Source organism: Trichomycterus rosablanca, chromosome 3 (genome assembly GCF_030014385.1).
Source record: "Trichomycterus rosablanca isolate fTriRos1 chromosome 3, fTriRos1.hap1, whole genome shotgun sequence".
Lineage (NCBI taxonomy): Eukaryota > Metazoa > Chordata > Actinopteri > Siluriformes > Trichomycteridae > Trichomycterus > Trichomycterus rosablanca.
The window spans coordinates 36,044,239-36,059,942 of NC_085990.1; the positions used below are offsets into that span (position 1 = coordinate 36,044,239).

General features: G+C 38.9%; 1 protein-coding gene across 1 annotated transcript in view; it reads left to right on the top strand.

The window, feature by feature from the left end:
- Positions 1-5,152, top strand: part of kcnh2b (potassium voltage-gated channel, subfamily H (eag-related), member 2b) — a 295,739-nt gene extending 290,587 nt beyond the window's left edge. The window contains exons 13-16 of the mRNA XM_062991214.1: positions 1,000-1,290; positions 1,477-1,666; positions 1,806-2,007; positions 4,708-5,152. Coding sequence (XP_062847284.1) covers positions 1,000-1,290; positions 1,477-1,666; positions 1,806-2,007; positions 4,708-4,959 — 935 coding nt within the window. The 3' untranslated portion in view covers positions 4,960-5,152. The remainder of the gene's footprint in view (positions 1-999; positions 1,291-1,476; positions 1,667-1,805; positions 2,008-4,707) is intronic.
- Positions 5,153-15,704: the final 10,552 nt, after the last annotated feature.

A 15,704-nucleotide genomic window follows, 5' to 3' on the forward strand; every position in this document is an offset into this window, starting at 1 on the left:
ATATGCACTTTTTAACTTAACCAGGCAAACACAGCTCTAGTTTTAATGAACAAAAGTTCAGTCTTGCAAACAATCAGTCTTGCACACAATGTCCTGTGCCCAAAACAGCATCATTAGGAGTGCATTAAATTTCCACATTATGTAGTGCAGCAATGTTGTTTGGAAAGCGTCATCATAATCATCATTACTTTCATTCATATAGCACCTTTACTTTATATACGCTTTACAACCAAAGAATATGAACACACTGAACAGAAGCCCACAACAAAAATACAATACATGCACATTCAATTGTAGAAGGAACAATAAAACGCAGTGAAAACAAATAAAAAATTCAAATGAAGGAATAAAGGAGACATCACGGATAGGTTTGGGAAGAGTATTCCACAATTTGGGAGCTACCACACTAAACGATCAACCACCCATTTATCAAACATTAAGAATGCCTAAGGTTTGTAATCTTAGGGTACGAGATGGAAAGTATTGTTGTAGAAGCTCAACCAGGTAGTGAGGAGACTTTAGTCTTGCAGCCAACATCTTTTTAACATGATTCTCTAGTAAAAACAGGCAGTGGTGGCTCAGTGGTTAAGGTACAGGACTAGTGATCAGAAAGGTTTAGTGGTTTAAGCTCATACACTTTGGTGCCCTTAGGAAAGATCCATAACCTTATGTTGCTTGAATTTTCCTGTCATTAAAAGTAAGTCAGTTTAGATGAAATTGTCTACCAAATGCTGTAATCTTTTTACTAAAACACACATCAATTTCTTATTAAATGTAATATGCACAAATCCAAGACAAACATATAACTTGACCATATTTTATTTATAAGAGCCCAGACTTTTTTATACACAATTATCTGATCTGTATTATGATTATGTAACCCTGCTTGATTTCAGCTTGAGCCCATACTCAGTACAGGTGAGGTTCACATGTTAGAACTAAAGTTACTGTCTCGCCAAAACATTAACTTTGATTAAACGTTTTTGTATCCTTTATTAGATGATGCAGATGCAGGAGAGATCAAGAAGAATCAAAAGTGTACACGGCGGAACAGGAAGCAGGCTAGGAGTAACCAGAATGAAGGACTGAAGCCAGACTGGGAGGGGCCTCAGAGTTCCATCTCCTCACCATCCAGTGATGATGAGGGGGGAGAGCTTGTTCATATATGCCCCACTCCTCCAACAGCACTGCTGGAACTCTCTCAAGCTCAAGGCACTTCTGGGAGCTTTAATGACAACCCTGAGGGAGAGGGAGATCCTAAAACAGGCAACACCTGTAATGCTCTATCAGGTAAGATAAGACCAGGGGGCTGAGGTCAGACATCTACATACAGACATCATTTGCTGTGTAGTGTCTTGCTGAATGGGGTGTCCTGCAATGTGTTGCCGTCCTGTATAGGGTGTGTCATTGCACCCATTGATTCTGGGACCTGACCTTAGATTAATGCCCTTGCTTCTTTATTTGTATGTTTTACAGGTGCTTTCTCAGGTGTGTCCAACATCTTTAGTTTCTGGGGTGAGAGTCGGGGACGGCAGTACCAGGAGCTGCCCCGCTGTAACCTCCCATCCTCGCCATCACAGCACAACACCCCTTTACACAGCATCTCAAGACAGCAGCATAGCCAGCTAGAGAACAGACTGGACATGCTGCAGAAACAACTCAACAGGTCTGAGACAAGACACACACGCTCACACACTACTCAAATATTCATTTTTTGATGTCAAACTAATCATGGCTGTGTGTGTCTGTGTGTCTGTGTGTGTGTGTGTGTGCGTGTGCGTGTTCGTGGGTGTATATGTTTAAAGGCTGGAAACCCGAATGTCCACAGACATCAGTGCGATAATGCAGTTGCTCCAAAGACAGATGACGCTGGTGCCGCCAGCTTACAGTACAGTTTCCTCACCACCCCAAGCGTCACTGTATCTTAGCCCAAGTCCATGTTCTGGAGAGAGACTCAGCCAACCTGTTACTCCTCCAGGGTCTGAGAGACTAGCCTCATTCTCACAGGTACATTTACATATTGTTTAATGACAGCCAAGACTTTATATAGCCAAAAGTATGCAGACTCCTCTCTTAATTACTGAGTTCAGGTGTTTAACCTACATCCAGCATTTACCTATTAAATCAGTCATATAAAATCTAATACAGTGGGGTCAAAAAGTATTTAGTCAGCCACTGATTGTGCAGGTTCTCCTACTTAGAAAGATGAGAGAGGTCTGTAATTTTCATCATAGGTACACTTCAACTATGAGAGACAAAATGAGAAAAAAAAATCCAGGAAATCACATTGTAGGATTTTTAAAGAATTTATTTGTAAATTATGGTGGAAAATAAGTATTTGGTCAATAACAAAAGTTCAACTCAATACTTTGTAACATAACCTTTGTTGGCAATGACAGAGGTCAAACGTTTCCTGTAAGTCTTCACCAGGTTTGCACACACTGTAGCTGGTATTTTGGCCCATTCCTCCATGCAGATCTCCTCTAGAGCAGTGATGTTTTGGGGCTGTCGCTGGGCAACACGGACTCCACAAATTTTCTATGGGGTTGAGGTCTGGAGACTGGCTAGGCCACTCCAGGACCTTGAAATGCTTTTTACGGAGCCACTCCTTCGTTGCCCGAGCGGTGTGTTTGGGATCATTGTCATGCTGGTAGACCCAGCCACGTTCCATCTTCAATGCTCTCACTGATGGAAGGAGGTTTTGGCTTAAAATCTCACAATACATGGCCCCGTTCATTTCTCCCTTAACACGGATCAGTCATCCTGTCCCCTTTGCAGAAAAACAGCCCCAAAGCATGATGTTTCCACCCCCATGCTTCACAGTAGGTATGGTGTTCTTGGGTTTTTCTTCTTCCTCCAAACACGACGAGTTGAGTTTTTACCAAAAAGTTCCATTTTGGTTTCATCTGACCACATGATATTCTCCCAATCCTCTTCTGGATCATCCATATGCTCTCTGGCAAACTTCAGATGGGCCTGGACATGTACTGGCTTAAGCAGGGGGACATGCCTGGCACTGCAGGATTTGAGTCCCTCTCGGCGTAGTGTGTTACTGATGGTAGCCTTTGTTACTTTGGTCCCAGCTCTCTGCAGGTCATTCATCAGGTCCCTCCGTGTAGTTCTGGGATTTTTGCTCACCGTTCTCATGATCATTTTGACCCCACGGGATTAGATCTTGTGTGGGGCCCCAGATCGAGGGAGATTATCAATGGTCTTGTATGTCTTCCATTTTCTTACAATTGCTCCCACAGTTGATTTATTCACACCAACCTGCTTGCCTATTGTAGATTCACTCTTCCCAGCCTGGTGCAGGTCTACAATTTTCTTCCTGGTGTCCTTTGACAGCTCTTTGGTCTTGGCCATGGTTGAGTTTGGAGTCTGACTGTTTGAGGCTGTGGACAGGTGTCTTTTATACAGATAACGAGGTCAAACAGGTGCCATTAATACAGGTAACGAGTGGAGGACAGAAGAGCTTCTTAAAGAAGAAGTTACAAGTCTGTGAGAGCCAGAAATCTTGCTTGTTTGTGGGTGACCAAATAATTATTTTCCACCATAATTTACAAATAAATTCTTTAAAAATCCTACAATGTGATTTCCTGGATTTTTTTTTCTCATTTTGTCTCTCATAGTTGAAGTGTACCTATGATGAAAATTACAGACCTCTCTCATCTTTCTAAGTAGGAGAACTTGCACAATCAGTGGCTGACTAAATACTTTTTGACCCCACTGTATGTATATCAAAGGGCTTAAGACAGATGAGGGCGGACAAATATGCAGATATGTTACAAAACATATATTTATAATAACAATAGACAAGACAGGGTTACAAAGGACGAAGCACACTAACACATGAACTATGCTAAACGCTAAGCTAAATCTTAACTGCTAATGCTACACATAAAACATGACTCTAAAGTAGTCATGGCACATGTTAAAAAAAATTTTTAAATAATGATAATTTCTTGATAGGGCAGCATGGTGGCTAAGTGGGTAGCACTGTCACCTCACAGCGAGAAGGTCCTGGGTTCGATCCCCGGGTGGGGCGGTCCGGGTCCTTTCTGTGCATGTTCTCCCCGTGTCTGCGTGGCTTTCCTCCGGGTGCTCCGGTTTCCTCCCACAGTCCAAAGACATGCTGCTGCTAGGCTAATTGGAGACACTGAATTGTCCCATAGTTACCTAGCCACTGGGATGCACAGACCAGTGCATTGTAGTGCCGGTCCCATGCCCGGATAAAAAGGGAGGGTTGTGTCAGGAAGGGCATCCGGCGTAAAACTGTGCCAAATCCCGCCGGTGACCCCTAACGGGAAGAAGCCGGAAATGCCGACCCAGTAACCGAAAAACGGGACAAAGGCTGAGGAACAAGAAGAAGACAAGAATGATAATTTCTTGATAAGGATTTTTTCTCTAAATAAATGTAATTTAATTAAAGTTTGGATTTAAGTGTGAAAATGGGCTATTTCACCAAAAGGTGAGTTTCTTATAACCATTTTTACACATTTTTACCAGGGGTGCCAAGAATAGTGAAGGAACTGTATCTACTCTCTGTAGTCTTGTCTTCAGAGCTTCTTCTGTGATTTGTTTTACGTTGCAACTTGGTCCTGAAAGCACACATTTTCCCACTGTATACATGTTAATAAGATGGCAATATAAATTGAGTTCATGGGTTGGCTTGCATTCTTAATGCTGCTTTATGGCTCCTTTATCCAGTTTCTGGACCCTCAGGACTTTGAGGAACTCCCCGGCAAGTCAAGTGACTCCCCCTGCTCTATGACAGAGCTGCATGCAGCAGAGATGCACATGCTTAGACCGAGTGATGTCCCCCTGCAGGTTTTGTCCAACCTGGAGCATCAGACTGAATCTACGGAGTCCAGTAGTCAACGGCGGTTCTCTCTTCAGGATTCACACACTCCTCTGGACACACGGACACCGCAAAGATACAGCTCTGATCCTGGAAGCTAGGGAGGAAGGGAAAGAGAGAGGATGAGGAAACGATGTGTGAGGGGAGGAAACATTAATGGAATGTTGCTTCCCGTTCTCCTGTCTCTCACCTAGTTTCAGTCGTCGACTCTCTTTGTTTCTGGCTCATTGGTGGGCTCTTCCATATGTTGCTGGTTTGCACTGAAAAAGGCTGGATGTGAATTAAAGGAGGAAATAGGACAGGCACTTGGCAGACCTTTTTTGTAGCTGGAGAAGGACTGTACCAGGTCAAGCTAGAAACAACAATCCATTTATTTCAGAAAGAGAATAGAGGCTCCTCTAGTAAGCTGTCAAGATGAGTATGCAGAGAATGACGGAGAGAATGTGTGGATGAGGAGGGGTTGAACACTGTCCACCTCTTTTGGCTTTTGTTAAAAAAGCAGAACAACAACAGGACATTGTTCCAATTGTCCTTGTTCACTTGTCCCTTTACTGCTGTTATCCAGTATTGGATTACTGTATATGAAATAATAATATAAGTAGCCATTAGGTCTTGCACTGAAATTTTGCAAAATCTTTATCTATATCACGTCCGCAGCGCTTCCGAAAAAGAAAAGACTTCCTAAACTTTTTAGTGTTAGCTGGCCTAACAGAAACACTTTTTGTGATCTGTCTGTTGTGTTCTGTTATTCTATCCTTTTCATCTCCGTGGTAAAGGTGGAGCCTCAGGCCCTGAGAGATTAGCTGGATTGGCTGGTTTGCATTAAAACATCATTGAGGTGTGTCTCAAGGCACGCCATCACCGACCATATCGCATTATGTGAAACGACACAGGTCATGTGACTTGGTGAATGTTAGGAACAAAATAGTTGTGCTTGTATTTAACCCTGCATGATTTCTGCTAGTTTTCAGATATGTGTGAAAGTTTGCTTTAGTTAACATGGTCAACCAAAACTGCTTTTCTACTTATTTATTAGGCTTATTTAAGCCATATTCGGATGGGATTCGTTTTACACGAGGAGGTAATGTCATTATTACTGGAGTATTGTTGTACATTTAGTTTTAATAACAGTCATGTTTATAAATTATGCAATGACATGTCTGGAAATATTACGCTGTCTTGCACCCATATAAAATAGACACAAGCTGGACATTTTGTGATGCTGTTGCAGGACCTGCTCACTTACACTTAGGGGAACTGTAGTGTAGCCAGTCTACCTGCTTGCTCGTTTTAGGTTATGGGAGGGAACGGGCAAGGTTTAAACCCATATCCCCAGAACCCCGGTGCTGTGTGGCACAAGCTTCAAACAGTATAAAATAAAACATGACATACAGAACCATTTTTCAGGGATGCAATGTTTGTGGGTGCCTGGGCACAGCCTACAATATATAAATCACTTGCAACAACCAGACAAAGAACAAATTTAGAAAAGGTCAAAACATTAAACCATGCCTAATGCCTGAAAGTCATGTCTTCTCATTCTTAACAGCCCTTAATAACAGTTCATGTAGCTACAGTGTATATGGCCTTATTACATATGATGCATACCATTTTGTGCATATATGTTGTAGATACTCCAGTTTGTCATTTATATGTCAATCTTATATCTCATCCTCTGGTAACATTAATTTACATGTCCCTGGCATAAAAAAACATGGTTTGTAAATGGTTTATTCCTCTTGGGTGGCTCATAGCGTAGTTATGACTCAATTATGTCCTACTTTGACCCAGCTAACCAGCATATTACTAAATATTCATTAAAAGGGGGTAAAGATGTTTCTAGCCAATATTAGGTTGTTTCTTAAAAATGGAATGAGCTAGTTTACTAAATAATTAATTATATTACAAGAAGCACATCAGTGGGTAACAATAATCGGAGTACTTTATTAGATTACATTTGAAAAAAGTGTCCCATCCGAATAGCATTTAGTCAAAAGGCTTCAGCAATACTTATAATCAACAACCTAACACCAATCTGTTTTTTCTTCTTTGAATAAGAGTGCAGAAGATATTTGATATTGTTTAACCAAATATGTATGCATGTATTTATGTATGTGTGTGAGAGATAGAGAGAGAAAGAGAGAGTAAAGTGACATTAAATATTAAATTAAATGAAAAACCCAGGGTTCGAGAAAATTTAGAACATTTTATAAAATGCAGTAAAAAGAATCTATAATTTGTTAATTATTTTTAATTTTTATTTAACTAACAAAAGTACAAATAAAAGATTTACAATGTTTTTACTGACCAGCTGTAATTATATATTAATTTAGAATTTGATGCCTACTTTGAATTTGATGCCTAAAGTTGGGACAGAGGCGTGTTTACCCCTGTGTTCCATCACCTTTCCTATTAATGAGACTTTGGGAACTGAGGACACTAATTGTTGCAGCTTTACAAGTGGAATTTTCATCCATTCTGGCTTGATACAAGACTTCAGGGCTCAATAGTCCAGTAGCTACTGTCTGTCTCTCCATTCATGATGCGCCGTACATTTTCAATCTGAGGCAGATTTGGACTTCAGACAGGCCAGTCAAGCACACACACCCAGTAGTTGTAGCATAAATATTGTGGTAAATGGTAAAACTAACTGACAGTCGTGAAGTTTGACACAAAGACATAATTGCTTGTACAGACTTGTGCCTTCTTTTATACACGATCGAGATATCCTCACCTGTTACCAATTCACCTGCTTATTGTGGAATATTTTTTAAATGTTTTTTCTTGAATATTCTATACATTTTTGCACCTGTCTCAACTTTTTGACTTGAATGAAGGCATTAAATTCAAAATTGTTTGTATTTGCAAAATTTAATCAAGTTGGTCAGCCAAAATATTAAAAGTAATTTGTACTTTTGTAAGGTAAATAAAGGTTCAAGAGAATTAACAAATTACAGATTCTTGGTTTTACTGCATTTTACAAAATATCCTAACTTTTTGGAAATGAGGTTTGTAGGTACACACAGCAGTTAAAATGCACTCAACAGCACATTAATACTAGCTTACCAGCTCCACCAGGAGCTGCTAATTAAAGTTTCAAATGGATTTAATCTATTAGTTGTAAGAGTTTGAAATTATGGAAAATGGTCAACAACTGCATATTCACACGTTATAACTGTTGTTTATGATAATTACATACAATGTCATTTGAAACATGTTGGTAATTGCAGGTGTTGCACTTGATCTGTCTCAGACTCAACATTATGCTGTTTTTTATTTCTCCATCTGTGCTGTTCATTCTTACTAATTGCCAGTCATCATGAATGTGTCCATACCCTTTTGTAATGCAGCAGGGAAAACTGTGAGATCCACCAGGCACACACAGTATTTATAAAGCTTTATAAAGACTTTCCCATTAGTTTTGCATTTAATTCCATTAGATCTGCTGACAATTTTATCCAACAGGACTTTTAAGTGAGGCAGAATACAATCCAAGCGTACAGCTATTAAAGGAGCCATTAATGATCCAAATGCTGCAAGACTGTTTTTTAATAATTGACCAGAAAGTGCAAGTGTAAAATAAAACTTCATCTTTACTGGTAAGCTCTTCATATACTGCTCTTAAATGTACAGTCAGTGATTTTAAGCTACGTTTTCACATTTCAGCAGAGGGAAAAAATTGTGTTTGCCCCAGGCTCTGTAAACAGAAGTAAGACGTTATTTTTTAGATAAGAATAAGAATGTGTCACTACTTGATTGTCAACAATGTTGCATGCTTCCCCATGGTACGAGTATTTAGGACCTCTAGCAGGTAATGTGTAGGTTTTGAAAACTTCAAGGACTGTAATTGTGATAATTGGGTTTGGAAATGGCTAGCTTAGGCTAACTTTGACTAAACATCACAGACTGTACCTTTAATGTGTTAAATCACAGCCAATAAATACTTTTGTGTAAAGAGCAATGTTTTTGGATGCTGCAATTTAGAGAATAACCAAAGCATCAGCTGCATTAGCACTGATTTTTTGTCCCCTAACAGTGTAATTTGAGGTAATTTTCTGTACGTATCAACAGAAAGCACTGGATGTTAGACTGACAAGCTTGTTTTGGACAAACTAGCTTTATTTGTGAGTGATTTGTGGACTTTATCCAGGTAGTGCTCTCTCACAAACAATATTTCTGTAACTGGCTGACACTGCAGCATGTATACCAAGCCTATAGTATCCTGATACACGCTATTTAAGATTCTGTTCGATTATACATAATGGATACATGTTTATCACAACAATATCACTGTAACCTTCATCTGTGTGTGCTGACCGTCTCCTAATGTAAGCTTGTACCTTCTCTAATATGTAACCATAATCATTGTGTGTGTTCTGTTATTTATTAGTGTACTGCTGTGCACTTTACAGATCTTTCTTCCTTGCAAGATGTACTAAAAGATTCCTTCATACTTTCAGCAACTGTTAGGCATGTGTATATATAAATATATTTTAATCTTGGATTTAATTTATTTTGCTAATGTATTTACACTGGATTGCTCCCTCATGTACTGTACATAGGAGAGTCATGTAAAAGAATTTTTGGCACTCATATAGCCGGCACTATGCAGAATATGTCTTTTCCCTGGCATGCTCTGAAATGCAGAAAAACTGTAGATGAAAAAAGTACATTTGATTTTTAAAAGCATAAATATGTGAATAACTATGTTAAAAGTAGTAATATTAATAATGAAAATAATGATTATATATATATACTATAATGATTAAAATGAATTAACCTCTGTGCACATTTTATTTGCATGCTGCACTAAGAGTATAGAGGTGCAATGGCAGCTGAATTGCTGTTGAATTAAGAATGTTGTAGACAGATGCACTGTACCCCCAGGTCACTTGTGAGAGTGATTTTATTTATTACTTTATTACTTTCAGTTCATAGAAGAATGAACGTTGCTAAAATGGAAACTACTGTAACAATGCTAGAAGCAATTATACACCACAGAATTATGACAAGGGAATATTAAAGAACCTCCATATATTCTATCTATCCATATCAGATTACTCCAGAAAGCTACAGGTCCTGACTGTGTGATGAAAACTTAAGAGGTTGGATTTCAATAAATTAGTTTGAAAGAATTAAAATATGCTGGTTTTGTCATTTTTATGTATTTGTTGTCATTAAAGTAACTCCCTTGCACCTTGTGGAATAAAGATATCCATCACTCACTCATATCACCATTGTGGAAAAGCTGCCTCTCACAGTTATAAGTGGAGTAGACTTAGCTCACCCTTTCTCTGATATAAGATTCATTCCTTCAAAATGTAAGTTTCCTTCCAAATGAGGCAGTATCTGGTGGGCTGAGAAGATCTACTGGGTCGCTGGTTTTGGAAGTGAATCTGCCTGGTCTGCTAGTTGTAGCGATATTGTTATTCAGATGGGGTTTTTTTCTCATCACATACAGGAATTAATTAAATAAACTTTAGTTTTTGGAAAACCAACTCAGAAAAGCCAAATTATCAAACCAAATTATTATTAAGTCAGTTATTTCTGTCATTAGTTCAATGCGATCAGCAAAAAAAAAACATGACCAGTTTACCATAACGGTGTAACTTGAAAACCTTTTGTAACTGGAAAAGCTCCACGCTCTGTCTAAATGAAACACGAATGATGTACTGAACAACTGAGCCGACTCATGAATCGCCATCAGCTGCTTTAACTAAACAACTCTTAACAATGGAGCAACTCTGAGCAAAAATCCTCTTCTGATAGCAGCTATACCACTTCTTTTCAAGTCACTTTAAGAGAAGTGGAGTACAGTGAATATAGCCAATGAGAAATAGACTTCTCCTAAAATTACATAGTGAAAGCTGATTCTTTACTCCTGCTGCACCACAAAGACAATTGTGGTTGCTAGATGGTGCTAGGCTTAATACCAGTATATAGATACAACAGGTCTAACATGGAAAGTTATATTTAAATTTATTTGGGTGAATGTAACATCCCAAATATAAGATACATACAGTACACAATCATGCAATACAAATGTTTTCAGATTTAATTAATAATGCTATATTTTGATTCAGAAGATATACATAAAGAAAGTATAATAATAGGGATAACAATATCAAAACAACATAATAGACAATTGTTGGGTCCTTAAAGGAATTAAACCTAGCTAGGTTCTTTTCCAATCTGGGTCCAGATTCAAGGTCACTAAAGTTCAAGATGCAAAGTGTGTGTCTGTTTGAGTTAAGGTAGTTAACATCCTAACAAAATAGCCTGTACATCCTGTTTTTGTGGCATCTGAAGTGATTCACACAATCTGTGCGAATTATCTTTTGTCGCCTCTCCTCCCAGAAATACCATTTGTTAAAGAAAGTGTCAACTGGGTATCTTGGTTCGGCATGTCCAGCAGATTTGTAGTGCCCATTAGAAAGATATCCTTTATTTACCTTGTAAATGTATGTTTTAGTCCTGGAAAGGGGGTAATTAGGGGCGGCACGGTGGCTCAGTGGGTAGCACTGTCGCCTCACAGCAAGAAAGTCCTGCGTTCGATTCCCAGGTGGGGCAGCCTGGGTCCTTTCTGTGTGGAGTTTGCATGGTCTCCCAGTGTCTGCGTGGGTTTTCTCTGGGTGCTCCGGTTTCCTCCCACAGTCCAAAGACATGCAAGTAAGGTGAATTGGAGATACAAAATTGTCCATGACTGTGTTTCGCGTTAAAACTTGTGAACTGATTAACCTTGTGTATCAAGTAACTACCGTTTCTGTCATGAATGTAACTAAAAAAAGTGTAAAACATGATTTTAAAATCCTAATAAACAAACAAACAAGGGGGTTATTAATAATTGCTAAGGAGAGCTCTAGAATCAGGCAATAAAAGGTGATATTAGGTTTTAAGTGGTCGTAAAATGTTTCTGAATGTGGAGAGGGTGATTTCCTTCCTTGGTGGTTGTAAAATCTTGAAACATAACCTCTAGGGAGGGATCTCTAGGGGAAAAAACTCTAGGGATCAAACTTTCTTTTACTAATGTCTGAGTGCTATCTGTTTCAGTTTAAGAAAAGAGATACAAAAAAGCAAATACACTGAATGCTCCTAGAGATATAACAAGTGGTCAAAATCCTCTACTTACTGCAAAAGCATGTGAAGGGCAACAATGATTCAATCAAGTATCAGGAAATCCTAGGAGAAAATGCCATGCATTTTGTGAGGAAGCTGAAGCTTGGGTGTCACTGGACCTTCCAACAGGACAATGATGTGGCTGTCCCATTCGCTTTACATAAACCTCATTGAAAATCTTGGGATTTCAGAAAGGCTGTTGCAGCACATTTGAAGTAGATCATAACAGCAAAAGGTGCTCTACTAAGTACTAAAGACAAGTCATTTTAAGACTGAAGTAGTCATTAAAATGGGCATTTTGTGTTGAATTTAGAGAAACCACTTGTTATATTATATGCACTCTTTAAATTGTTCTTTATAAAACGGATAGTTCCGGTCCTAAAATCTGATTGGCTGAGCCGCGTTCGAAGCCGTTGTAAAATCCCCGATAAACGCACACCTAGGACCACCTCACATCATTCCATATTAATACGCCACTGAAAAGAAAAATTTAATGTTATTTTCGCCCTCATGTTGCCTAGCAACACTGTTAATCGAACTATTTTGCGTCGCGGAAGAATGCGTTATTGTAAGTTTATACACAATAAATACATTTATGAATTAAACATTGTTGTATTTATTATATTTTATGTTGACCGCCGTTTTATAAAAGCAATAAGCCACTCGAGACCGTACGTTACTGTTACGATTTTAGCACGGGGAAAGAAGTTTTAGGCACTCCGCTTCGCGTCGTGCCAAAAACGTCATCCCCGTGCTAAAATCACAGTAATGCACGGCCTCTCGTGGCTTATTGCTTTAGTCACTCACAGCAGGAAGTACAAGGGTTCTTTCTTTTCTGCCTTTTGCCAAATAAATTGGACCCAACCCAAACCAGCGCGGCCGGTATAAAGCGGTGGTGATACAGACAATAATTTTCAACAATAGTTTTTTTAAAGCACTTCTATAATACCACCAGATGGGGGTATTTCACTATCAGTGATTTAGATTGTTTGTTTATTAGGATTTTAACATCATGTTTTACACTTTGGTTACATTCAGGACAGGACAGGTAATTACTCATTACACAAGTTTTATCAGTTCACAAGTTTAATGTCAAATACAGTCATGGACAATTTTGTATCTCCAATTCACCTCACTTGCATGTCTTTGGACTGGGAGGAAACCGGAGCTCAAACTCCACACAGAAAGGACCTGGACCGCCCCACCTGGGGATCGAACCTAGAATCTTCTTGCTCTGAGGCGACAGTGCTAAGCCACCATGCCGCCCTGTGATTTAGATTATAAATCCTATCAGAATCGAATATTTTGCTTTTAAAAAGGTATGGAAAAAGGATATTTGATTAAAGATGAGTGTTTAAACTGCACTGGTGAAGAGCTGTGGTAGTATCCCAGTACATTGTGTACTAACAAAGTAAAAATAATCAATATGGGTAAAACCTCTTTTGCTGGATTCCCTTTTGTCTATTGACAAATAGACAAAATGATGAATTAGTTTGAGGTCAGGGCTCTGTGCAGGCCATTGGAGTTCCTCCACACCAAGGACAAACTTTGTTTTTAAAGACATTGCTTTTTGATCATGGTTACAATCATGCTGAAACATAAAAGGGCTTTCCCCAAAATGTTACAAATTATGATGAACAGAGCACTTGTCACACCAGACTCTCCTATTTTGTTTAAATATACCTCCTCAGAACTTAGTCTTAAATTATTGTTGAATAGAATGTTTCATTAGGTAATTTGTATTAGAAACATCTGTACACCTACACTTTAATCAGCTAATCAAGTGACATCAGTACACAAAGGAATACAGACATCAGTCGAGAACTTTAGTTAGTGGTTACATCAAACTGGGATAAAAATACGTTCTGAGTAATTCTGACCACAGCATGGTTGTTGGTGTCAGACCAACTTGTATTGGTACATCAGAAACTAATTATGCAAAAAGCTAATCATGCAAAACAGTCTTTAAAGTTTTAGACTTTAAAGTTTGCAAAGGTTTGTGCAAAACACCTTGCTGGTGAAGGAGTTCAAAATTGAATAGCCAGACTGGTTTAAGGTAAATTAAATAACCAATGTATACAGTTGTAAAAAATAAACAGAAAAACATTCAGAAAGCATAACTCTTCAAACCTTGACATAAATGCCAAGACAGCAGAAGACCAAATTGGGTTTCCCTCCTGTCAACCAAGAACAGGAATCTGAGGCTAAAGTAAGCGAAAGAAAAAGAGTTGCCTACTTGCCAATTTGCAGTTAGTAGAATTAGAGGTAGGTGTAAAAAGCATGAATCCACAGATTTATCCTGGCTTGTCTGAGGAATGATAAGTATCTTGGCACTCATTAGGCCCCCTAATATCAATCAACTATTATTTAAATACCTAAATCAATCTTTTCTTATCATCTCCATCTCCTTGTTGTCAACATTTACAAACGGTGTCTCAAGTCACCAGCAGAATCTAACAGAATCTACTTTAGTGATTAATTTGTAGTTTTGCCACATCATACCATTCAAATTCATTTATATTGGTCTATCTTAAATAGTTGCTATGATTTTACCTTTCCAAGTGATCTTTACATTTTTCTGAACATACACGATTATTACAAGCAACTGACCATTTCAGTATAAATGAGTAGTTTTTGAACAAACAGCACACTTGGTCATAAAGTCATAAAATGTGATCATAAGGAGAACATGAAAACAAAATGGGTTTATACGTAATGTCAATCTTACTACACAGGCGTTCAGGGTTTATAAGAAATAAATGTATAAAATGTTAAGCAGACATACATTTTGAATCAACATTACATGAGAAAAATATGTATGCCACTGGAGAGTGCAAAAACTTTGGCACTGCATACTTACTGATCTTCAGAACAGTGGTAGTCATCCTTTACTTGTTGACAAGTGCTTGTGTGGCATACAATAGGAGAAAAGCACAGACACAAATGCTACAGCAAGAAGGTCTGCTGGCTCTGTTTTACTGTGTGGGACAGATCGTCATGATTTGGTTCTCTGTAGAGGAAAGGTTTATAAAATAAAATTCATGTTATGATTACCTTGTCAAAAATACCACAGTTCCATGATATCACAGTATGAAATGACAATTCAAATGTATTTAAACAAGTTGTTTATACACTAGATGGCCAGAAGTATTTGAGCACCTGACCATGTTGGACATCCCATTTCAAAAACAAATGGTATTAAAACAGAGTGACCTTAGTGATCTTTTCAGCATTTGTATGGCCAGGCACTGATGTTGGTAAAAAAAAAAAGCCTTAACTGATGGTCCAGTTCATTCCAAAGCTGTTCAGTGGGATTAAGGTCAGGGCTCTGGATTTTTTTTACACCAAGCTTTTCTTCTGTCTTTATAGACCATGCTTTGTGCACAGGAGCACAGTCATGCTGGAAGAGGAAAGAGGGCCTTTCCTAAACTCTCTCACTCACTCACCCAGCTTTTCAATGGGCGCAAGGCACAGAGTAACACCCTGAACGGGGTGCCAGTCCATCGCAGGGCAGACACACACACACACACACATTCACCTATAGGGCAATTCAGTGTCTCCAATTAGCCTGACTGCATGTTTTTGGACTGTGGGAGGAAATCTGAGCTCCCGGAGGAAACCCACGCAAACACGGGGAGAACATGCAAACTCTGCACAGAAAGGACCTGGACCGCCCTGCCTGGGGATCAAACCCTTCTTGCTGTGAGGCGACAGTGCTACCCACCGAGCC